Consider the following 26,618-nt stretch of genomic DNA (forward strand, 5'->3'; position numbering starts at 1 on the left):
CGGGCAATAAATGCTTTTTTTTAATTCATTCACGAGATGAGGGCATCGCTGGCAGCATTTATTGCCCTGAGGGCAGTTAAGAGTCAACCACATTGCTGTGGGTCTGGAGTCACGTGTAGACCAGACCAGGTAAGGATGGCAGTTTCCTTCCCTAAAGGACATTAGTGAACCAGACGGGTTTTGCTGACAATCGACAATGGATTCACAGTCATCATTAGATTCTTAATTCCAGATATTTATTGAATTCAAATTCCACCATCTGCCATGGTGGGATTTGAATCTGGGTCTCTGGATTAACAGTCCAGCGATAATACCACTAGGCCATCACCTTCCCTGGTTGGTTGCTGACCAACCAACAATGGCCATATTTTAAAAAAAGTCATGGTCTGAAATGGGGAGCAGTCGGCTTTTTTAAAAATTCTTCAGGTACCCAAGTTTGCATAAAGGCTTCTGTGCTGGACACTGATTTCAACAACACTCTGGTCGAAATGCATAAAGGCACTAGTTGAGATGCAGATGATCTAAGTTGTGCTAATTCTGTAGTAGCAGAAGGTAGAGAATGCCCCATTGTAAGGGCTTAACTGATCCTTGGTTTTCCCAAGCTTGTCTGTAAATTGGTTTAGTTGAAATTGAAGTCTAAACCATTAAAATCAAAGTAACCTGCTGGTGTAATATACTGTCCCTTCCACAGCAATTTTGCCAGATAAAATTTTACACCTTGTACTTCATGCTTTACAGCTTCCAAGAACTTAATTTTTTTTATCAAGAATTGAATTTGTAAAGCCAATGATTTATTTACCTAATGTGGCCTGTGTCTTGGGGTGCTCCTACAATTTAGGCTTTCAGAAATAAGTCCAGGAAGCCTCAGTCACTTGGTATAGGTGCTGAATGTGTACAGGAGCATAAGGGAAAATTGAGATTTTAAAGTCAAACATTGTTGATGTTGCTATGTTCAATTTAACGTTTCATTATTTCTGTAGTTGCCAATATATGTATTGTAGGAAATAACTGACCTTTTTATCCTTTCTTTTATGATTCAGGATGAAGGATCTTTCCATCTCAAAGACACAGCCAAAAGTCTACTTAAAGGATTGGGTAGTCAGATTGCCTCTTCGCTCAGTTGGCGAGACATGTGGACTTTTGTGGTAAAGAAAGGAGGTGCAGTATATGTAAATTTCTGTGAAAATCTGATACAAGCAAACCTTGATTTACTGCTGTATCCAAATAATTAAAACTTTGTCCCAAGAATAAAAATTCATAATGTTGTCACATTGAACCATGGATTGTAAAAAAAGAATTTTTAAGGTCCCAGTGGCAACATGTCCAGTAGCAGTAAATGGCCAGGTGAGATTCATTTGAAACTGAATTTTACAACTTGTTCACATTTTTATTGTTAGGCCAAGTCTATGGTGAAAAGCATTCAAAGTCTCCAGCATTGGCCACCTGGGGAGATCCTGTTTTATTGAAGACTGAAGTTCAGCTAACCTCTGCTGAAGGTGAGCTTTACATTTTGTGATTTTTAATATGTGTAAGTATGTGATCTAAGGCTCGCATTTATAATACTCATTCTGCAGTTTCCATTACCTTGTTTATTACTGATTTTTTTTAAAAAAAGGATTAACAGCCTTTGGCAAATTTGAAAAATGTTTAGTGAAATCTTAATAATGACTATTGTTTTAAATGAGAAACCTAACTGAAAGCCCATTGCACAGAGTACACTATATTCCAAATGAAGCATATGACAGTCTTTACCATTCTACCACTTTCTCACCCATTCCCCCACAATCCAGAGAGCAGTGACAAGCAACCTGTTTCTAGCAGAGATTATTGGAAAGCAAATAAAAAAAGTGCCCTGCTTTTCTCATTTTAGAACTGGGATCTAACCATTCAATTTTTTTCAAATCTCCCGTGTTCTTAAATGGGATTAAATTGCTGTCAATTTTTTTTTTTAACCACATTTATAGTAAACATTTAGCATTTAATTTTTAAAGGACATTTTCATAGATCATATAATTCCATCAGGAGTGCTGAGGTGTCCCTCTCACAGGATAATTCTAATGAGAGTAGGAATAAAAAGATACAGCAGATAAATCAATGGCTGAAGAGATGGTGCAATGTGCAAGGATTCAGATATTTGGATCATTGGGCTTTCTTCTAGGGCAGAAAAGACCTGTTCGAAAGGCCTGTTTCACCAGAATTGGAAAGGGGCCAATATCCTGGCAGAGAGATTTGCTAGTTCTGCTTCGAGAGCCTTTAAACTAGTAGAGGGGGCTTGGGAGATGGGCTTCCTAAGTAGCATAAAAATAGAAAGACAGATGAGGATGATTCTAAATCGGAAAAGAGCAATTTAATTCGAAAAGGCAGACAAGAGCAAATCACAGAATGAGGTAACTCTGAAAAAGTAAACTATTTATTTCAAGGCAAGGGGCCTTACAAGTAAGGCTGATGAACGCGGGGGCATGTATGGGAATATGGGACCTGGATGTCATGCTATTACAGAAACTTGGCTGAGGGAAGGACGGGACTAGCAGCTCAGTGTTCTGGGTTTTACATGTTATAGGAAGGATAGAAAGGGAAGCGAGAGAGGAGGGGGAGTGGTGTTTTTGATAAGGGAAAACATTACTATTATAATTAGAGTGGATAGTTCTGCGGGATCGTCCAGTGAAACTATATGGGTAGAAATTAGAAATAAGAAAAGGATGATCACCTTGATGGGATTGCACTATAGCCCCTCACCCCCACCAATAGTCAAAGGGAAATTGAGAAGCAAATATGTAAGGAGGTCTCAGACATTTTAAGAGTTATTTTCCAAGCATTGACTGGGACTGTTATTGTGTTAAAGGCTTGGATGGTTAGGAATTTATTAAATGTACTCAAGAAACTTTTCTTGATCAATATGTAAACGTACCTACTAGAGAAGAAGCAAAACTTGACTTTCTCCTGGGAAGTGAGGTAGGCAAGTGACCGATGTATTAGGGGAATGCTTTGGGATTAGTGATCGTAATTTTATTAGTTGTAAAATAGTTATGGAAAGGGATAAATCTTCCATAAAAATTAAAGTTCTTAATTGGAGTAAGGCAAATTGTAGTGGTATAAGACAAGAAAGTTCAAAGGTTCGCTGAGCTTTTCCAGTTTTTTTTTGTTCCTGATTTACAGCATCTGCAGTTCTTTCGGTTTTTATTAAGGTTCAAAAGTTATTTGGAGTAGTCTGTTCACAGGTAAAGGGTTGACTGACAAGTGGGATGCTTTCAAAACTGTGATTACGAGAGTTCAGAGACCTTTATGTCCCTGTTAGAGTGAAGGGTAAGGCTGGTAAGAGTAGGGAACAATGGATGAATAAAGATTGAGGTTCTAGTCAAGAATAAGAAGGAATCATCTATTAGATAACTGGGATCAAATGAATTTCTTCGAAGAGTATAAAGAGTGTAAGGCCATTCTTGAGAGAAATCGGGAGGGCAAAGAGGGAATGTGAGATAGCCTTGGCAGATAAGGTTAGGGATAATCCAAAGAGATTACACAAATACATTAAGAGCAACTAGAGAGAGAGTAGAACTCTTAAAGATCAATGAGGTCATCTGTGTTGAACCTCAGGAGATGGGAGAGATACTAAATGAATTTTTCACATCAGAAAGAAATGGAGGCAAGAGAATTCCGGGAAATAAATATTGATGTTTTGAAAACAGTTCACATTAAAGAAAAGGAAGTGCTGGAGGTCTTAGAAAATTTAAAGGTGGATAAATTTCCAGGACCTGGTAAAGAGTATCCCAGGACATTGGGAAAAAATTGCGGGGCCCTAGCAGAAATTTTTGTATTATCTATAAGCATGGGTGAGGTGCCAGAGGACTGGATGATGGCTAATGTTGTGTCTTTATTTTAAGAAAGGCTGTAAGGACAAGTCTGGGAAATATAGACCTGTGAGCCTAACATCAGTGGTGGGTAAGTTGTGGAGGTGATTTGAAAAGATAGAATTTACATGCATTTGGAGAGGCAAGGACTGGTTATCCCTAATCAGCATGATTTTGTGCAAGGGAAATCGTGTCTGTCAAACTTGGTTGAGTTTTTTGAGGAAGTAACCAAAAAAATTGTGGGCAGAGCAGTGGACGTTTATATGGATGTTAGTAAAGCCTTTGACAAGGTTCCACAAATTAGTAAAGTTAAATCACATGAGATTCAGGGTGAGCTTGCCAGTTGGATACAAAATTGGCTTGATGGTAGGAGACAGGGTGTTGGTGGAGGGTTGTTTTTCAGATTGATGGCCTGTGAACAGCAGAGCTTGGTACTGGATCCACTGTTGTTTGTCATTTATGTAAGCAATTTGGATGAGAATATAGGTGGCATGGTTAGTAAGTTTGCGGATGGCACCAGGATGTTGCTGGGAATGCGAGGCTTGAGTTATAAGGAGAGGCTGAATAGACTGGAAATTTTTTTCACTAGAACATAGGAGTTTGAGGAGTGACTTTAGAGGCTTATGAAATAATGAGGGGCATAACTAAGGTGAATAACAAGGGTCTTTTCCCTATGGTGGAGGAGTTCAAAACTAGAGGTCATATTTTTAAGGTGAGAGGAGAAAGTTTTAAAAAGGACTTGTGAGAGAACTTCTTTTTACACAATGGCAGTTCATTCCACACAGGAACCACAGAGGAAGTGGTGGATGCTGGTACAGTTACAACATTTAAAAGACATTTGGACATGTATGTGAATAGGAAAGGTTGGAGGGATATGGGCCAAACGCAGGCAAGTGGGACGAGTTGAATTTGGGAACATGGTCAGCGTGGACTAGTTGGACTGAAGGGTCTGTTTCCATGCTGTATGACTCCGACTCTAGGGTAGCTTTTATTATAACATCAATTAGCAAGCTTTGAAGGGAATAAATAAAAATATATTCCGAATCAGTTATTTGTTAAGAGAGATCACTGAAGATCAACATGTATCTCTTAAAGACTTGTGTGTTTTTGTTTTGAAGATGCTGAGTGTCACTGGGCAGATACAGTTGCCAATCGGAGGAGGAAGACTTTCTGCAGCAAAGTGGAAGGATATGGGAGCATCTGCAGCTGTAAGGATCCAGCACCCATTGAATTTAACCCTGAGCCTGTAAGTTTGCCTCTCTTTAACTGCTTTATTCCCTAGTGTTTTCATGATTTTTAGTCAATCTTTCAGCTGGTTCCATGCAATTGTTATGCATGAAATGGGGTTTCTAAAATGACTGCCTCAGCTAGTGTTGGTCTAAATGGGATTAGTCAAATTGTTCAGTGAGTAGCAGGTAATCTTGACTTTTTGGGTAGCCTGATGAAAATCAGTGGTTACGTTAGCAAATAATTCCATTCAAAACTCATGAGAAATTCCCTGTAATATATGTAATCGGATACCCATTGTTTGCAATGGTAGTTGCTACAGTGAATAAAAACAGTGACCTTACTGAAAACAGAACTGCCATCAACTTCATGAGCTGTTACTGTAGGCAGGCACATTTCATCTAACTTGGAGCAATTTTGTCTTTCAAGCTTTCTCTTTTTTTTCTTCTACCATCTCTTTCGCTTGCCTTTCTGCCTTTTAAAGAAAGCGCATCCATGATCTAACAGCTCCGGGAATGTAGAGGAAAATTGTCAACATGACCCTGTATCCTCCCACTCTGTTACAGTTGGTTTGATCGTAGTTCTTGAGAACTTTTCCATTGTTTTTACCAGCTGCTTATCATCAAATCAGTTTCATGATATCTGCTCAACTTGTGGTAATCTTGCAGCAAGTACAAATTTATTTTTCTCTTGTTCCATGAAGTGAACCCGCTGAAGACAAATTGAGCTCCACTGATGGGCAGTTCTCCTGTTGCAATTTACTGCCTCGGACTTTGGACTGCTACACCGTACTAGTTCCAAAACTTCATGAAATATTTGGGGCAGTGTGTTGTAGCAATAGTAAAAGGTTTGACTTATATGTTGCTAAAATACCAATCTTAGTTATGCTTCATGTAGCAGCATTAGAAGGAGGTAAATGTTGAATGAGAGCCTAGCCAGACCCAGTTATTTCTCTGGCATGGTTGAACTAATTTTGCTGGCAATGTCAGAATGGCATTGAGACTGACCTAACAGCAGGTCAGCTACAGGGTGTGTCTGATATGGGTCTGGACAGAGATTGGGTGACTAATCCATGCTTTCTCTTCCTGAGACGCGCACAAACAATAAGAAATTGGTGCAAGAGTGATTTATTTAGATAAGACATGAGGATTTGGACATCCAGAGGGGAATTGATAATTTTCATACAAACTAAAATATCAGAACTTGCAGATTACCGTCTAGTGAAATTTGAATTCCAATTACAATGGGAAGCTTGGTACTTGAAATAAAATTGAGTGTTATGCTTTATTTTCGCAGTTAAAAGATAACAAAGTTTATGATGTTCCGGTGGCGGTGATAGCTGGTAACAGACCTAACTACCTTTACAGGTGAGATGTGAGGTTCAACATATGGATAACATTGTTACTTTTGGATATACATCAAGTCTGCAACATGAGGTATTACACGTTTTTTGTATGCTTAATGAATGTTTGTTGTTGTACAGTTCTTTTATATTTCATTCAAGTTCAAAGCTGGTAATTGCTTTTTGCAAATTAAAACTAATCTCCCAGGGACATAAACATTAATAACTATTTTTGCAGAATGATTTGACTTTTTTTATCATGTTGCAATAAGTATAAAATTCATCTTTACCTAAATGGTTTCCTTGCAAGACACTACTTTGATCAGCTCTGAACAGAGAATGCATTACAACTTCCAAACAACATTGTGAGGTTAGTTGGCATTGTCACTAGATAAGACAAATTGGCTGAGTAGTGTAAGCAAAGTGTTCTCTTTTCCGAACTCATGCACAATAGTAAACATAGAATCTGATAAAGAAGTAAAGAAACATTTGTCTAATTGAAAAAGTCCAAAATGACTGAGGATGTCTAAAGCTGCTTCAACAAGGCTTGGGATAGTATTATTTTGGACCTAGGCTTTAGAAGACTTAGTAATACACAAATTGTCCACCTGGACTGTTATGTGCAAAGGCAAATGAAAATAAAGCCATCATCTTATTTATCACATCACTAACGTAATTGGAATCCTTTGTACCCAGTGTGCCTGCGTATTGCATGGCATTCTATAGGGGTGCCTGAGCAAAGAGTGGTGCAGAAAATGTTTATTAAAGTCCTGTTTTCTTCACAATTCTCAGAAAAGTATAAGATCTGCCTCTATCTGTCAAAATTGCATCTGAATAAATAATTGGGAGCTACTTGGCTTTGATTATGAGGCAGAAAGGCAATTTAGTAAAATTTTATAATTATGAAGGTTTTAATGGGGGGATTGGGAAAAGCAATTTTCACCACTTTGGATTCAAATATAAGGGGTCGTCAATATAAAATTGCTATGATTTTCTGTATGCAGAAATATTGTGGCTTTGAATGCTTTGGCATGGGGAATTGAGGCAGAGACTATTACTTTTTAAGGGGAAAAAGCAATTTGTGTTAGAAAGAAGATGCAGGAAAACAGGAGTTTTTTATGCATTGTTTTAGCGGAAAGCCAGACACACTTGTTTGCCTTTTGTGCTGTAAACTTCAATGGGTCTAAAGGTAAATGGTAAGAAATAATTTTCCGTTTATTGATCTCTTTATATTGCCCAAGTTTATTTACTGACCTGATGACCTGACAATCCTTAACCAGTCTAGAATCAAAATTTTATTTTTCCACAGAATGTTGCGTTCACTGCTGTCTGCACAGGGTGTGAACCCAGAAATGATTGTTGTCTTCATAGATGGTTACTATGAGGTGAGAAGTTTCTAGATTTTTAAAAATTATTAACAGCTCCTGTACAAAAATCAAATTCTATTTTAAAAATGAAAAAACTGTTATCACCAGACTAAATTAACTCTCGCAGTGACTGCAAGTGACCTTTTTAGGCAATAGCTATTAGTACAATTAACCAAATAAAATCATCATGTAGTTTGTCATATCAATGATACAATATGATTTGAATCCTTTTTGGAAGGATAAATAAGCCAACGGTAAAATTTGGAGACAAGAATATAGTAATATATTGAATATACTAAAACAAACTTCTAGTACATTGACATTACAGCAGTACTTGAGAATCAGAATCGGCCTGATAAAATATTGTAAATCATAGTAAAATCTGCAAATATTTGAATATGGATTGAATGTGAACACAAAAAAGACAAAGACGATAGTAGTTAGAAATAATACATGAGAAGAAACCAGAGAAGATTGAAGTGGATGGTGTCACACTGGGGGGGAAAACAAAATTGCTATGTAGCTATTGCTGTTTAGCACAAATGATAACAAGATGGCAGTTTGCAGAAGTTAGAAGCAGGACAGAGATGGACAGAAGTAATTTTGTGGTGATGAGGGATGTTCACAAGAAAACTTAAGTTAAACTTTTAACAAGAGAAAGAACTTAAAGCATGCTATGTTCTATCCACACTCTTGTATGCTTTAGAAACAGGAAAGTATTTGGATACCATATATTATAGAATGATTGAAAATGAACTATTGTGGATACGTGAGGATAGCATAAGCTAGCCACAACAGCAGGTTTCCTGGCAGGAGTAGCTGCAAGCTGCAGCAGCAGCAACAGCTTCAGCAGTAGCCATGTTTGTTTGTTCCTCTTTGGCAATCAGGCATTGCATCTCCTCTAAGCTATCTCCTCAATGTGTAGCTTACAGTGCCTCCACAATTATTATTCATGTTTCTGTACCTCCTTTTGGTGTTTAACAGAGAATGACGAATGCACCAATAAACAATCTTACTTGCATTCCTGCACTCTAGTAAGTGCTGGGATGTTGATGCCTGGCCAGCAGCTAATGGGAAGGAAAGAGAAAGATCAGATTGTTTCTGGAAAGCTGGGCTATTTGAGTGTACAAAGGGACAGAAGACACTAGCTATTGTCAAGCCTGCTATAATTATGATGGCCTTATACTGAGGTACTGCGCACCCAATGTCACCACAGGCATGTAATCTCTGGATGAGACAAATAAACTAAAGGAAAAAAAATACAAGAAGACATGTAAGGGGAAACAAAAAACACTCTTAAATTCTTCTATCTTAGACCCTAAAGGAATCGTAGAAAGCATTGCAAGAACAGCAAGAAACCTGATCACGTTGAGGCTAAACAGAATGCAGGAGAGAGTGCGCTGTGAGGCAAATCCACAAAAAAAGTCAAGGAGTGGGAAATGCCAACAGCCAGAGGTGGAAGAGCACAGAAATATGAGGATTGGAGAAAATATACGTGGTGGTGAAACGATCGAGGAATTTCTTTTGAAGGATGAGAGTGTGAGATTGGAGTTGCCAGCAGTTAGAATCTGGAATGTAGTACCTCACTGTGATGAAACCAGGCTCAAGTAAGGCATTCAAGAGGAAGTTGGATTGTTATCAGAAAAGCAAGAGAGTGCAGGATTATGGGGAGAATGCAGGGGAATGATACATTTGGACAGTGGTACAAACAAGTTGGGCCAAATGGCTGTCTGTTCTCTAACTCTTCTATTATTCTACAATTCTTAGGACCATATTTAAGTTTTAAAGAAAAAGGTTTTCTAAAATAAATTGCTTTTTTTTTGTATATATTCAAATCTGAAGCATGGTTTTACTGAATACTTTCCTTGATCAGGAGCCAATGGACGTGGTGGAGCTCTTTGGCCTTAAAGGCATTCAACACACTCCCATTAGTATTAAGAATGCCCGAGTGTCTCAGGTAGGAATTTCAGGTTTCTATAATCTGGCTGCCTTCTGGGTTTTACCATATTATCTTGTGTGAGCAAAAGTGTGGCTAGAGTTCCTTTTCTCAGTAATACTGTTGCCTGATTGATAGTTTTAAAGGTCAAAAGACTTATCTAGAAGTTACAAATATAACAGTTGGTATATATCAGTAACTAAGCCCCATTTGATGAGTTTGAACAAAAGTTTTAAAGGAGGATTTAAATTGTATTTGGAATGGGAACATTTCCATGGATGAAGTGGCCACTGTGGGGTTTTAAAATAAAAAAAGACTGAATTCTGAATGACATAGCATCCAAGCAGGAGTAGGCTATTCAGGCCTTTGAATCTGCTCTGCCATTCAGTTGAATCGTGGCTGATCCTCTATCTCGTTACCAGATTCCCACTTTCTCCCCATACCCTTTTATGCCCTTAATATCTAACAATTTATCTAACTCTTTCTTGAATATATTTGGTGACTTGGCCTTCTGTGTGGTAGAGAATTCTATAGGTTCCCACCCTTTGAGTGAAAACAAATATCCTCATCTCTGTCCTACTTGTCCTACTTGATATCCTGAGACTGACACAAGACAGAATTTTATGATTCCCTACCAGCATGTTTGTAGGCAATGGGCCATAAAATTCCACAAGTGGGTTTCCTGCCACCCTTTAACCCAACCTGAACCTTCTGCGATTTTAATGGAGGTTGGTGGATCAGGTCTACAGAACCTGCCTGTTCTGGCCCCGTTTGACATGTTTTGGTTTTAACAAGGTGATCTTGTCACTGAAATGCAAGCATGCCATGTTGCAGATTTTGTTTTAACAATAAAACAGAAGTTTATTAACCAAAAGTAACAAACATCAAATAGAATAAACCAAGCTTTTTACTTGGAACACAAATTTGAAGACTTTTAAATACACTGAAAAAATTTAATCCTACCTGTTCCAAAACAATCTTTTACAAATTCCCCCCAAAAAAATCCTGCCACAATACTCCTCAGCCCCTTTACACACTACTCAGGCCAGAGGTAAAAAAAACTTTCCTCGTGCCATGATTGTCTTAAAGTAATTGCTACTTTAATTTCTTGACTAGAAATGGTGAGAGCTTCTTCCTGGAGCTGTCGTGCATCAAAGCTTAAATATACTTGGCTTAAAGTAACCTCTTCAGGGCTTTATCCCAACACTTCTGGTTTGGGGCCATCTTTAACTTCTTACTCTGAAATAATCTAGTTTCTCTATATTATTCCCTTCTCAGGAGCACTACTACGTATATATGTACTGACCATCAACATCCAAGGAATTCGCAGAATTGCCCAAAACAAAATGAAAAATTAAAAAAGTCTCTTCCTTCTTAAAACAAAATCAAAGCCTACAAATTTCTAACAGATCTTAAAGCATAATGGTTTAATTTGCTAGATGTAAAATATCCTAATGTGAACAAAAACCTGCTAGTGCTGTCAAAGCATGTGTCTCAAACTACTATTAAGAAATCACTATGGCTACAGAAAGACTTTAAACTATTGATTTCAATTCCACACACAACTAACATATCATGAACCTAAAATTGAAATGAATATTATATCACAATATAGACAATTTACAAATTTGGCATTAAGCCTTTACACTCTATCTCCCCCAAAATCTCTGCCTGAATTTTTTTTGCATTATTTTATATTGCCATGCTGGCTCTGGTTGTTCAGCTAACGTTGTGTGTTCAGGGACAGAGTGGGTTGGGGCTGCCCATTCGGGGATACTCTGCTTGAGCAGGAAATTAAGAGGGGATGCCTCCATCACTGGCCTCTTGTCGTGATCTGGAGTTCCTCTGTCTCTGCATGACTTTAACATCATGAATCCCCCTCCCCTTCAGTACTTGCCACGAGAGCCTGGTCCTGTAGAATTGGGTACATTGGCTCAGTAGACTGGTTGTAGTCCAGGGCACTGCTGTTTCTGGTGCTGGGGCTACTGTGCTGCCAGCCGATGGGGCAATTAACACTCCTCTGAGCAGGAAGCTTATTATTCAAAAATATTTTGTTCTTGGTTTTCTTTGATATTACTTCTGTCCAATCAAGATTGCTCAACCACCACCTGCATTACTTAAAGCTCCAGTGATTTGAAACATTACAAGTAATAACTATATATTGAATTTGTATCACATTTACATTTACTTGAATTGTTATTTTTTCTTGTATATATGTAGCACTACAAAGCCAGTTTGACTGCCACATTCAATTTGCACCCGGTAAGCAGTGGAAATACTTAGTTTGAGTTGTTTTTTGAAAAGTGAAAAATGTATTTCCCTTCTATTAATATTTCAGGAGTGCTGTTTAACATTGCATTTGTATGTGAGGAATCTGTTTTCATCTTTTCAAACTAAAACTGTTGGTTTTTAATATTTGACAAAACCATAGAAATGCCCACCATATTTACGCAGACTCTTCACCACTTCTGTTTCAAGGATTCTATGCTCCATCACCTCCCTGCTTTAAATTGATGATCTCTCATCATTGAATTCCGGGATTTTTAAAAAATCAATTAAAACAGCTCGGCTGAGATTTGATGCTGTGTGTACTACGTGGTGGGATGGGTAGCTTCAGAGGCTGATTCCTCTCCCCACAGTGAGGGAGCTTGCTGGATCACGCTGCAGGCAGCTACTTAAGAGCTGACAATGAGTTTCTTCACAAATCACAAGACTTTACAATGAAGCCATGCCTTACCAAAGAGTTGTCGACAGCTTTAGGCTCCTGGAGATTTGTAGCTGGAGGCCCATGTGTCAGGGGATCCAGTGGCGAGACGGAAGGTAATTTTCTTTTGGCTCTCAGTGGATTGGGGTGTCGGGGGTAAATGTAGTGACCCCAGACCAGCAGGCAGGCAGCCTCCTAGTCAGGAACATATGAAATAGAAGCAGAACTAGACCTTTCAGCCCTTTGAAGTTGCTCTGCCATTCAATAAGATCTGTGCTTATCTGTTTGTTTTCAAGTTCCACATTCCCATCACTCTTAGTAATCTTTGATACCCTTGCCTAACAAAATTCGTCTACATCATTCTTCAACACATTAAATGTCCCCAGCTCCATCACCTTCTGAGGCAGAGAGTTTCAAAGTCACTTGACCGTTTTCTTGTCATCTCTGTCTTGAAGCCCCTAATTTTAAAACCATGTCCCTAAAGTTCAGGACTCACTTACAAAGGGAAATACTGTTTCCATGTTTGGCTTGTCAAGTCCATTCAGGATCTTGTACACTAAATTTCATTCAAGTCACCCCTCATTCTTCTACACTCCAGTGGAAACAAATCCAGCCCATCCGACCTGTCCTCAGGAGACAGCTCACTCGTTTCCAGGTATCAACCTTGTAAACTTCATCTGAAGCACCAACAGTGCATTTGTGTCCTTAAAATAGCGAGACCAAAACTGTCTGCTGAATGTGTGAGTTTATGGTCTCACCAAACCCCTTTATAATTGAAGCAAGAAACTCCCAAGAAAATGGGTAGTCAGGTTAGTGGCAGTTTAGACTCTTTAAGGGCTGTTGATTTACCACTTAAGGGCCTAATTGGTGACTCTAGATTTAATTGCTGAGCTTGTGAGAAGAGGGTGAGTATCTCTCTAGGGCCAACTGATCCAATTAATGCTGTTCTTACCACTTTCCAGGAAGGGGATAATCACACCTTTAATTTTCAAACCTTCTTGGCCTTCTGTGCCCCAATGGAAATAATGCAACTATCTCAAATCCCTCCATTACAGTTGTTCTTCTGTGCTGTGTACTCTGTGCACATATGCCTTTCAATTTCTACGCTACACTCTGTGGCATAACCAGAATTGGGTAGTCGAGTGAAGCATATTTTTGAGCCATTGGGTATTTCTACTCAGTCAAAACATTTATTTTTCGGTTGATTGCATGCTCCACTTCCTGTTTTTCCCCTTAAACCTATCACCTTACACTTATCCAATGAATTTTAAACCTTTGTCTATTTGCCTGTTCTGCATTATCTGCTCTTCATTGTGTTGTGTCCTACAATGCCTAGTAAAAATTTTACCACACAGTCATACAACACAGAAACAGACCCTGCGGTCCAACTCATCTGTGCTGACGAGGTGTCCTAAACTGAACTAGTTCTAGTTGTCTGCGTTTGGTCCATATCCCTGTAAACCCTTCGTATTCATGTATTCATCTAAATGTTTTTTAAATGTTTTAATTGGATCCATCTCCACCACTTACTCTGGCAGCTTGTTCCATACATGCACATCCATGTGTGAAAACGTTGCCCCTTAGGTCCATTTTAAATCTTTCCCCTCTCCCGTTAAACCTACGCCCTCTGGTTCTGGGCTCCTCCAATTTTTATGGGGGGTGCGGTAGAAAGACCTTGGCTATTCACTTTATCTATACCCCTCATGATTTTATAAGCCTCTATAAGATCACTCCTGAGCCTCGGACATTCCAGGGAGAAAGACCCTAGCCTATCCAGCCTCTCCTTATAACTCAAAGCCTCCAGTCCCGGCAATATCCTTGTAAATTTTTCTGCACCCTTTCCAGTTTGTTAACATCCTTCCTATAGCAGGGCGACCAAAATTGTATGCAATATTCTCAGTGACCTTGTATAGCCGTAACATGACATTCCAACTCATATGCTCAATACTCTGACTGATAAAAGGCAAGTGTGCCAAACACCCTCTTCACCTGTCCACCTGCGAAATCACTTTCAAGGAACTACCCACCTGCACCCCTAGGTCTGTCTGTTTCATAACACTCCTCAGGGCCCTACTGTTAAATGTATAAGTCCTGCCCTAGTTTGTCTTACCAAAATCCAATACCTCTCATTCATCTAAAGCATTCCATCTTTTCTGACTTCTCTCTGGGAGGCAGCATATGCAAACTGCTTGGATCTGTGACCGCTCTGCTGAATGAGACCATCTGCCACTCCTTGGCCTATTGGCCTAGATGATCAAGATCCTATTGTACTCTTAAATAACCTCCTTCACTGTCCTTTATACCACCAATTTTGGTGTCATGTCATCTGCAAACTTATTAACCATGCCTCCTATAATTCACATCCAAATCATTTGCATCATCATCCTTTCAATTTCTGAACTTGGGTAAATCAAGCCTGTCCTCCACAAATGTACATAAATTATCTGTAGGTATGCTTCCAATGTCTTGGCCTGCATCCATCCCTTAATGGTGAAATAGGTTATCCTTTTTCCTACTGGATGCTGAATGAGATTTGACCTTTTTTAATGAACGATTATAAAATAAACTTTAACATTCCATCTTATTACACTTTGTATTTTTATAATCAGTTTTTCATTCCATAAATTAAAATCTTTATTTTGGGATGATTCCTGCCTAGGATGCAAAGTTTGCTGTGGTACTGGAGGAAGACCTGGATATTTCAGTGGACTTTTTCAGGTAAGTACAAAGTGCCAATTTCTTCCTTATTTCAGCTAAAGAAAGGTCTTTGAGTGTTGAAAGTCATTGCCTTAATTATAGTTACTTAATTATACACTCCAATATAGTAGATCAGTGGGGTTTTATTGAACTTTTTCTTGTCCAAATTCTCATTCTTCAACAGCCCAGAGTTTAACTGATCATAATACCAGCCAATGTTTGTGCAACAAAAATTGTTATACAAAATTGTATATGATTTTGTACATTTGCTGCAAATTCTTGCCTCTATTGATAGCTGATTATTTACTTATCGAATGTGTTTTTATTCTTTTGCTAGTTTTCTCAGCCAAACAATCCATTTACTTGAAGAAGATGAAAGTCTATATTGCATATCTGCTTGGAATGATCAGGTAGGGCATTGCTCAATTATATTTGGACAAATTGAATTGAATACCTGTAGATTTTAGGGAGTGTTGAGGGACTTTTGCTGTACATATATAGCTGAAATATTGTACTTGACATAAATTTTTAGAGCTAACTGCAATTGTTTTTTTAAAAGTGAAAAGTCTGGTTTTGTTTTATCTGGTATGAAAGTTTTCATTTAAAAATTCCCAAATATGCTTGCTGATACAAAGTGGTTCATATCTATTCTGGAATTTAGCCATACAAACCAAAATGGGCCCCTTTTGAATGCAGTTGGATTCTGCACTTTGAAACTCCGGGCGTTTTTTAAAAAAAGGAACAAAGGCTTGTATTTGGATAACTGTTATCACTACTGCTGGGTATCTCAAAGTGCTTTACAACAAGTGAAGTACTTTTAAAGGTTGGCCACTGTTGGAGTGCAAGAATGATCTCCCTCATCACTATCCAATGAAAAGTCAAATGGTGCATATGCTGTGTGAGGACAAGGCTAGACTCAGTTAACTAGTTTGTGGATTTTTGGTAAGTTCCATTGAAGAATAGGCTTTTAAGTGAGGTGCCAGAAGGGAAGAAGAGTATAAATTACACAAAATACCTAGAAGATAAAACTAACCATCCTTCATTTGTGAAAGAAATTGAAGACCAACAATGTGGGCTTTTTAATTCTTCATTACTAACTGACCGTAAGGCATAGAAGTAAGCCATTCAGCTCTTCAAGTTTGCTCCATTACTCAGTGAGTTCACGGTTGATCTGGTAATCATCCACTCCACATTCCTGCCTTTTCCCCAAAGCTCTTGATTTCCCTTACTGTTTGAAAATCTGTCTGTCTCAGTCTTGGAATATTACTGAATGACTTAACCCCTAAAACCCACTCTCCATCAGGGAAAAAAACTATTCCGCATCAATCCTGTCAAGTCCACTAGGAATCTTGTCTGTTTCTCGCTTCTCATTTTTCTAAACTCCAGTGAGAACAGGCCACCCTACTCCACCTCCTCTGATAAAACTGTTCCTCCATATCTGGTATCAGCCTAGTGAGCCTTCTCTGTATTGCTTCTAATGCCAGTACATCTTTCCTTAGATAAGAAGCCCAAACTGTTCACCGTATTCCAGCTGTGGTCTGGCTAGCACCTTGTATAGTTTTAGCAAAACCTCCAGACATTTGTAAAACAAAGAACTGGAAATCTGAAACAAACAAAAATTGCTGGAGAAACTCAACAGCTCTGGCAGCATCCATAGAGAGAAAGCAGATTTTGTTCTTGCATGAATCATGACATCCATTAGCTAGATTTTGGGAAAGCAAAACTTTTGTCTTTGATATCCATCATGAATTATCCTCTTACTGTCTCCTCAACTCCTCTTCCTGAACAATATTAGATGTAACCAGAATGTTCTCATGCTTAGTTTTCTTTTTGACCTTAGGTTTAGCTTCTGTCCCTATATCCTTTCCATTATTAAGGCTACCTACTTCCACCCACAGAACGTTACTTGCTTCCTCCCTGCGTTGGTATGTCTGAGCCCCTGATCATTATCCCTTTACTTGCTTGCCCCTTCCTATCTTTGTAACCTTGTCCAGGGCGATTATTTCCTTTTTCTCTGTCTCTGCAAAAAATCATTTGCTTTGTTTCTGGTACATTTTTTTTGTAGGCATTCTCCCTTCCTCTCCCACTTGACATGCCGTTCGAGCTATACCTTTAGATGTCTGGCCCACATGTTGGAATGCCACCCTCCCATTCCCTGCAAAGATCTCTTCCTCCTTCCACCCTTTTATAACCCCTTTTGAAATCCAGATCTGATCAATCCTTTGATTTATTCTCTGAATGGATTCTTTTGGCAGCATATTTGAATACGTCAGTTGCTTGTTTTTGATAAATGTTCAGTTTGTTCTGTTAAAGTTCCTGTTTCCACCCTGATTCACAACAGTTCTGTAATGAATTAGTCACAAGATAGTGGAAACTTCTAGTTGGTGTTCTTTTGGCTTAGGTTAGAACTCAGCATGTGGAGGATCAAGATCATGCAACTCCATTCCGTTCAGTTTGTGATTCGGTACTTTCCTGATTTAGAATGCTGTTCTAGTATTTTAACAAACAGTTGCTTTTTATTGAAGTAGGCCAGCTGAATGTTCTGAAAACAGAAGTTTAATTGAAATTTTAGTTAAAAACCTATAACTCTTGTAAGGTCTTTCATATGTTACTTGACCAGTTACACTTTTCAACAAACTGGCCTGCTCAAAATAACTAACTTGCCAGTGTATTTGAGTTCTTTGTTTCTTCCACTTGGTTCCTTGAAGAAGGAGGTGAAGATAATCAATGACAGATTGGAAAATGTTTCACTATTAACAAGTACCAAGTCATGACAGCAACTTTTTTTTTAAAAGAAATTCTTTTGTGGGATGTGGGTCAGCATTTATTACTTATCCTTAGTTGTGCATGAGAAGGTGGTGGTGATCTGCCTTATTGAATTGCTTCAGTTCCTGGGCTGAATGTTGATAGGATAGGATTTCCAGGACTTTGACTCAGTGGCAGTGAAAGAACAGCAATGTATTTCCAAGTCACGATAATGGATGACTTGGAGGGGAGCTTGCAGGTAGTAAAGGTTAAGTCACCATAGTCTTATCAGACCATAGGGCTGCTCTGTCATTAGTGAGACACGACTGGTAGTGGTTTAACATGAAGGTAACCATGCGTCAAGTGGGTGTAGAAGTTGAGAAGGAGAATCCTTCATGATAACCTTGGTCACTGCAGGAATTGAACCTGCATTGTTGGTGTCAGTCTTTATCACAAACTAGCCATCCAGCCATCTGAGCTAACCAACCCCCTAAACTGATGTTCCTTTGTATCTGCTGCCCTTGTCCTTCTAGATGGTAGTGGCTGTGGATTAGGAAGGTGGTGTCTAAGGACCTTCGAGTTACTTCACAGAATCTTGTGGCTGACACGTGCTGCTGCCACTATGAGTCAGTGGAGGGAGTGAATATGGAAGACAGTGGATTGCATACCAATCAAATAGACTACTTTGTCCATGACAGATTCAAGCTGCTTCAGTATTCTTGCAGCTGTACTCAGCTAACCAATTGGAGCACACTCCATTGCACCTCTGTATAGTGTCTTGTAGATAGTCCAGAGGCTGTCAGGAGACGAATTATATGTTACAGAATTCTGATTCTTGATCTGCATTTGCTGCCACAGTGTTTACAGGCCTGATTCAGTTTGATTTCTGGTCAGCGGTAATCCCCAGAATGTTGATAGTGGGGGATTCCGTGATGGCAACGCCATTAGATGTCAAGGATGATTACGTTCTCTGAGAATCATGATGATAATTGGCGATGATCATTGCCTGCTGTATGTGACAAAAATGTTCCTTGTCATTTATCAGTCTATGCCAAGATGTTGCATTTGGATGTGGACTGCTTTAGTATCTACAGAATTGTGAATGTACTCGTGTTCAGTACCGCGGCAAAGTGGCTCAGTCGTTAGCACCGCTGCCCCTCAGCGCCAGGAACCTGGGTTCGATTCCACCCTTGGGCAGCTGTCTGTGTGGAGTTTGTACACTCTCCCCGTGTCTGTGTGGGTTTCCTCCAGGTGCTCTGGTTTCCTCCCACAGTCCAAGGATGTGCAGCTTAGGTGGATTGGCCTGCTTAATCGCTGGTAGTGTTCAGGGATGTGTAGATTAGGTGGGCTATAGGTGGATGACACTGGGGGTGGGATGCTCTGTGGGTCAGTGTGGACTTGTTGGGCTGAAGGGCCTGTTTCCACACTGTAGGGTTTCTATGATCTATGATCAATCATCAGCAAACATCCCAACATCGGATCTTCTGGTGGAGGGAAGGTCCCTGATGAAGCAGCTGAAGATGGTTAGGTCTAAGACATTATCCTGGGGAACTGAGGGGTGCTTGTGGTGCCATAGTAGTGTACTTACCTGTGAGCCAGGAAACCTGGGTTCAGCCCACTTGCTGAAGGGGTGTGCAATAAAATCTCTCAGCAGGTTGATTAGAAAATATCTTCCTTGAAGAACTCGCGCAGAGATGTCTAGGATTGAAATAATTGGCCTCTAATATCCCACATCCATCCTTTTTTTCCTGTTAGATGTAACTACAAATTCCAGTTTTCCCCCAATTTTACGTGGGCTGTAATTGTGCTAATGATCCTTGATGCCATATTTGGTCTGTGTCCATCCTTCTGATGAAGACATCGCTTCAAACTAAGTTTTAAGATGATATTTTAGAGGTTTTGGGAAACGAAATAAAAAAAGATTGCTGAAACCTAAGTTTTGATCCTTATTGATACACACAGGAATGCATTCCCTTATTGTATACTAATTTTTTGTTTGCTGCTGTGCAGGTGAAAAATATATCATATTGTCTGAGAGAAATATAGTTTACTATTTACAGCTCTCATCTCTCCATGGCTGAGAATGAGAAGTAATTGTATTGTATGATTTTTGTTTCTCCTTAGGGTTACGAGCACACAGCTGAAGATATTAGTTTGCTCTATCGAGTGGAGAGCATGCCAGGCCTTGGCTGGGTTTTAAAGAAGAGCCTTTATAAAGATGAGCTGGAGCCAAAATGGCCAACACCAGAGAAGGTAGAGTGATAAAGTACAATTTAACATTTTGGAAGTCTTTAAACTATGCATGTTCTCTATCAATAGTTGTATTTCAGATTTTGCATTCCTGAGTGATAATCTGGCCAGCAGCAGTGACGAACACTGGAAGAGTTCTGTCTTCATTCTTCTTGTTACAGGTTTATGGTGAGGAAAAAAATGAAGAAAAGTTTTCGCTGCAGAATATCTGTCTTCAAGTTAACAGGTTTCCTTTCAGCCATTTGTCGGACAGTGTAACTGGCCAAAATTAAGGGACAAAGTCAAGTCCTGTTGTCTAGTTGGAATGAGACACAAACACAAGAAAGAATGTAGAACACAGCACAGCAGAGAGAAAGTCTTCCTTTGTTTTTATTTCTTATTGATTTAGGCTGTTCCTCAGAATAGACATTAAATGGATTTTCAGTCAGAAGTAATCTGCACACTGGAGTTTTATCTGGCTCAGATCATTAATTGACATTTCTGTTAAATAAATGTGTTCCTTTTGAAACAGTTACCTCACAGTTAATTACTCATAGTTGATGAGAAACCATAATGACTTAAAAACATAATCAGCTTGTTCATACTGTTTATGGATTGTTGTTTGTACCTAGTTTATATATGTGCTAATGGCACAGTGGTAATGTCCCTATCTCTGAGCCAGACAGTCCAGATTCAAGATCCACCTGCCCAGACCTGTCTCATAACACATCTGAACAGAATAATTAGAATTAATTAACTATATCCATCTTGTGATCTAGAGAGTGAAGTTAATGCCATTGAAGCTAAAGGCTGTTTGAGGGGAAGAAGACTGCTTAGACCTGAAATCTGGCACAGAATCACATTACAGTCTTCATCTTTCCGATGAACTGCTCTTGTGAAATGGTTGTGGTGGCCATAATAGATCACCCAGAACTTGGAGGCACTTTGTGGTGAAAACTAAAGGACTTGACTCTAAGTGGTCCAGGCAGTGGAACGAATACTACAGAAAGTTGGCTCTTTATTCCGTGACAGTTACTGTAATCTCTGTGGCTTGCATTGTAGATGTGCTGTTTACACCTTTGTCAGTGGGTGGAGGGGAATCAATGAGCCAGGTATACAGCTTGTAATCCTTGTCACACAGCAGCCAGCCTCTGGTTCTTCTATCCATCAAGGATGACAGATGGGAATCTCCTCACACATTAGCTGTATAAACCATAACTCCAATTTAGGATTTTGTTAATGCATGTAACCCACAGAGCCTGATGTGAGCAATTGATGGCATCCCCCTGGTCTGGCAAAGCCATATAAAGCATTTCTACTTCTTACTGGTATGGAAGAGGATGCTGTAGTCCCCCCACTCGCATTCTGTGCAGGATTTTGTTACCTGTATGAAGCAGTGATTAATGGTGAACTGTGAAAAGTTTGAAGTGATACGTGCCACTGGTATGATCTGCTGGCCTAGAAATTGTGCGCCATTGTTTTCTTCACGACTCTGACAGCACTGACCTTGACCTGCTGCCGTGCGATCTGGGTGTAAGGGATGGTACAGTTAAGTCTCCCTATACTTTATGAAACGAAAGAACCTGTTGAGCACAGTTGATTTGTGTGTGGTTGACTCCAAGGGTTATATTGTCATATAAGCCAGAACCTTATCTCAGAGGTGTGTAGCAATTATATTTGTTCATATTTCCAGTGCAAAATTTGACTTATCCTTGAATGATGACAAAACAGAACTCGCATTTACCCACAGCTAATCAGCCAAATATTCCACCTCCATAAGTGTTGAAGGAGCTACTCTAAAATATGTTTAACACTTCCTATAGTTTGACAACCATCTCTCTCAAAACGCCACCGTTGATAAGGAATTCCAACACTGGATTAGCTGTGTCAATCATACAACCTGTGACAGAAAGTGTTTGATAACAAAGGCCTCTGTAAGGTAATGAAAGTTCTGTTGTACAGAGCAGTTGTCACCACCATACACCTGTACTCCAATGGGACCGGACAATGTATTAGCAACACTTAAGAGTAATTCCTTCAGCTGTGCTTCCACCACATTTTCCGGATTCAAATGGAGATTGTTGAACAAATACTTAAAGCCAGATCTGCAAGCATTCAGACAAAACTCTTGCAGAATCAATTTTGATGCACTTGGACATAATGGCTGGACAGTTGAAAAGCATCTCCCTCGCCAGGTACTGTTTTACGTCTGAAATGGTCAGCATTCCTGAGGAGGACAAAGAATATTTCAAAGGCAGTCTGAAGTTCTCCTTGTAGTGTAGCAACATTTACATCTCATACCTTGAAGGGATTTACTTTCAGTAATTCAAAAGGTTCGTCAAGCTGCATCTTGCTTTGAGTCACAACAACTTAATAATGAGGTAAATGGCAGCATTCTGGAATGCAATCTACATCTTCGTGAATCCAGATACCCCATATACCAGCGCAAATACAGAAGGTATTATTGCTGCATAACTTCATCACCTAATAAAGGAGTTGGTCAGATTGAAAAAGAAGCCCCTGAAAACCAAAACGGCATACTAAAAAAAATCTAAAAACCCTCAAATCTCAAGTGGACCCTTTTTTCAAAAAAAGAAGTTTTTATTCACAACAGAAACATACAACCCAGAATAGACAACATCTTTGATAAAGAAAGTGCAATTGGAGAAAATCAATGAAGAACATTTTGTACACCCCCGCCCCCACAACCCCCAAGCTCCATGAACTTTTTCTCATTGCATTTTCTTTTCTGTAACCCCCAGCCAGCACACTTGGTGTCTTCTACTGTTGAAATTCTGCTGCTCATATCTTATGTCACACTTAGTCCTGGTATCTCAGTTCCCCATACCTCATTAATAATCTTGTGTTCCAACCGTGCCATGACCTCACTACTCTCCACCTTTAACTTCCTCCTAGATTTCATACTTGGATTTTACTCATGAAACAAAAACAGAAATTGCTGGAGAAACTCAGCAAGTTTGGCAGCATCTGTGGGGAGAAAATGGGTTAACATTTGGAGTCCAATGACCCTGAGAGCTGATAGTTGCTAGAAAACTATGGATGTTCTGACTATAGACGGAGTGCAGACTGATTGATTTCTGGGATGGCAGGACTGACAAATGAAGAGAAACTGGATCAGTTAGGACTAGTCTCATTGGAGTTTAGAAAAATGAAACCTATGAAATTCTAATGGGACTAGACAGGGTAAACAAAGGAAGGATGTTCCCAATGATGGGAGTCCAGAACAAGGAGTCAGTGTCAGGATACTGAGTAAGCCATTTTAGGACTTAGATGAGAATTTTCTTTTTTACCCAGAGAGTGGTGAGTCTGTGGAATTCTCTACCATAGAATATATATGTATTGTTCTTGGGGCTAAAGGGATCAAAAGGCATGGGGTAGAAGTGAGAACAGTGGGATGATCAACCATTATCAGATTGAATGGAGGAGCTGGCTTGAAGTGGCGAATAACCTACTCCTGTTCCTGTTTTCAATGCTTCTATGTAAAATAAAAATCACCAAATCTTCCATTACTCTGCCATCAGTCTCCCGCCATCAATATCTTGGAGATTCTTCATTGATTGGCCTAGCCATATCATGACAAAAAGGAGCAAATAAAACCATTACTACTGAGATTAAGACAGATTTTAATTAATTAATGACTTCTTTACAGCTCTGGGACTGGGACATGTGGGTGAGAATGCCTGAGCAAAGAAAAGGTCGGGAGTGTATCATCCCTGATGTTTCGAGATCTTATCATTTTGGCATTGTTGGACTCAATATGAATGGCTATTTCCATGTGAGTAAAAGATAAGTTTTAGTTTCTGATTGCGTTAATGTAAACATGCTCTGACTGGACACTTGAGGAAAAATCAGACCAATTATTTTGCTAATGATATATCTGCTGATAAAAGCTTTGCTTTTTCTGCTGAGTTGGTTTTGCACATATAAATGCTGTTAACGGTATGGAATTTAAAATCAATAATTACTTCATTCATAGATTAGAGTTTTTAAAATAAACTTCTGTAACTTTAAGGGACTTATTATGTGAATAATTAACTATTCATTGTACTTTTGAACCAGTAGCTCTGTTAGATACATTCCAAATATATATGAAACAAAATTTATGCAGTTCTGAATGACATAATAAGCAGAACACAATGATTTTTAAATATATTCTAACTTCTTGTTTAAGGAAGCCTACTTTAAGAAGCACAAATTCAACACTGTTCCGAATGTGCAACTCAAAAACGTGGACAGGTATGTGTGAAACTTTCATCCATCTCCCCGTTTCTTTGCTTGTTTCTTTTTCATGTATGCTGGATACATCTCTGCATGCCTTAATGGATCTTGCTAATGAACTTTTGAGTTTAACTTTCTTTCTAAACTTTCTAGATTTGAAGTACATGAAGCTTTTATGTCGATTTTTGTAATCTTTCAGATTGTAAACATTTTTAAATTTTGTTACATGTGCTAATGAACTCAATTTTTAACACCTTCTACAGTCTGAAAAAGGATGCCTATGAAATTGAAATTTACAAACTGATAAGGTAAGATTGTGTTTTCCCTTAATGCAAAGCTATCTTTCTTTTTGTTTTTGTTCATGTTTTAAGCTGTTTTTGTAGGCAATAAGAGCGCATATTCTAGTCTTCTACTGTTTTAGTAGTGAAATTTTTTTTGTGCATTTTCAAACATTTTAGAATATGTGCTAGAAAAGTGAACATTATTGTCATTAGTATAACAATATTACTAAGCTGACATAAAATTTAATAGGTCTTGCCTGAAAGATTTCTAACTCCAGAAGCTGGTGTTGGTCAATGTGCCCTGGAAAAGGCAACTGAAAATGATTTACCCTTGCACCAATGTTTCTTCTATTTCTGTAGACCATTCAAATTACTGCTACTAATTAGTTATTACTCCCACAGTGAAGCCAAGGTTCTAGACCATAGCAAAAACCCCTGTGAAGATAGTTTTATTCCAGACACTGAAGGAAAAGTCTATATAATGTACATTAAAATGGAACAGGAGGCTGATTTTACAACATGGACACAATTAGCCAAGGTAAGCATGGAATTATAATTTTAACAAAAAAAGTAGGTGACCCTAGGCCAGACAATCCTCATCAGGGTAGTTTCCGGCATGAGTAGCAGAGTGGTTTTGTAAAGTAGATGAAGGAGAAGGTTAAGTGATATTAATATTCCAAATTTTAGAAGTTGTGTATAGACACTTGTCAGTAAAAGCCCACAATATCATTGCAAGAAATTGAGCAAGCTCCCCCAAATTCTTGGCAGATTCTTCTGCTTTACAGTTGAAGGAATACCGGTTTATCTGTTGTTTTAGGAACAATGCTAAAATACCTTCAATTTACACTTACCAGATACCAAACTCATAGGAATGTTAGTCAAGGCTATATTAAGTCACCAATTGTAAATGCCATTGAATTATGGGATAATATTGCAATGGTTCAGTGCTCATGCTTGATTTAGAGCCGTGCAGCATGGAAACAGACCCTTGGGTCCAACTCATTCATTCGTGCTGACCAGACATCCCAACCAGACCCAGTCCCATTTGCCAACATTCGTCCCATATCCCTTTTAAACCCTTCCAGATGCCTTTTAAATGTTATAATTGTACTTGCCTCCACCACTTCTTCTGGCAGCTTATTCCAGACATGCAGGATGCTCTGCAGTTCTTTTTAAATCTTTCCTGTCTCACCTCGAAGCCATGTCCTCTTTGGACTCCCCCACCCTAGGAAAGACCTTGGCTCTTCACCCTATCCATGCTGCTCTGTTTTATAAAATCATATCAGGTGACCCCTCAGCCTCCGACACTGCAGGGAAAAAAGCCCCAGTCTATTCAGCCTCTCCCTACAGCTCATCCCTCCAGTCCCAGTAACGTCCTTGTATATCTTATCTGCATCCTGTCAAGTTTCACACCTTCCTATAGAAGGGCTACCAGAATTGTACACAGTATTCCAATGTCCTGTATAGCCATGACATGACATCCCAACTCCTATACTCAGTGTTACGACCAATGAAGGCAAGTGTGCCAAATGCCTTCCTTAACACCTTGTTTACTTGCAACTCCACTTTCTAGGAACTGCGTGCCTGCACCCCTAGGTCTTTGTTCAGCAACACTCCCCAGGGCCCTACTATTAAGTGCATAAGTTCTGCCCTGATGTGCCTTACCAAAATGCATCACCTCACATTTATCTACAATAAGCTCCACTTACCACTCCTTGGCCCATTGACCCATGTGATCAAGGTCCCATTGTACTCTAAGACAATCTTTGTCACTGCACCTTGTAATTTTCATTAAAAGTAACCTTAAGTCTGGCTTTTAAATTTTGGCAATGAATGGAAGTATCTCATTTGAAATTAAGACTTTTTTAAAACTTTTGGGTGAGAGAGGACAGAAGTGGGCCATCATATTTCTGAGACAACAAGGTGCAGGGCTGGATGAACACAGCAGGCCAAGCAGCATCATAGGAGCAGAAAGGCTGACGTTTTGGGCCTAGACCCTTCATGAA

At 39.2% G+C, this 26,618-nt stretch overlaps 1 protein-coding gene across 2 annotated transcripts in view; it reads left to right on the forward strand.

Moving 5' to 3' along the window:
* Positions 1–26,618, forward strand: part of pomgnt1 (protein O-linked mannose N-acetylglucosaminyltransferase 1 (beta 1,2-)) — a 49,511-nt gene that overhangs the window by 19,040 nt on the left and 3,853 nt on the right. Inside the window, exons 6-19 of one of the 2 annotated variants that reach the window (XM_020530294.2) lie at positions 1,041–1,158; positions 1,398–1,496; positions 4,964–5,091; positions 6,369–6,439; positions 7,724–7,799; positions 9,655–9,738; positions 11,938–11,979; positions 15,081–15,139; positions 15,456–15,528; positions 19,988–20,116; positions 23,763–23,888; positions 24,285–24,349; positions 24,595–24,639; positions 25,015–25,150. In XM_020530294.2, coding sequence (XP_020385883.2) covers positions 1,041–1,158; positions 1,398–1,496; positions 4,964–5,091; positions 6,369–6,439; positions 7,724–7,799; positions 9,655–9,738; positions 11,938–11,979; positions 15,081–15,139; positions 15,456–15,528; positions 19,988–20,116; positions 23,763–23,888; positions 24,285–24,349; positions 24,595–24,639; positions 25,015–25,150 — 1,251 coding nt within the window. The remainder of the gene's footprint in view (positions 1–1,040; positions 1,159–1,397; positions 1,497–4,963; positions 5,092–6,368; positions 6,440–7,723; positions 7,800–9,654; positions 9,739–11,937; positions 11,980–15,080; positions 15,140–15,455; positions 15,529–19,987; positions 20,117–23,762; positions 23,889–24,284; positions 24,350–24,594; positions 24,640–25,014; positions 25,151–26,618) is intronic. The other variant, XR_007263043.1, reaches the window with a different exon arrangement.

Source organism: Rhincodon typus, chromosome 10 (genome assembly GCF_021869965.1).
Source record: "Rhincodon typus isolate 14 chromosome 10, sRhiTyp1.1, whole genome shotgun sequence".
Lineage (NCBI taxonomy): Eukaryota > Metazoa > Chordata > Chondrichthyes > Orectolobiformes > Rhincodontidae > Rhincodon > Rhincodon typus.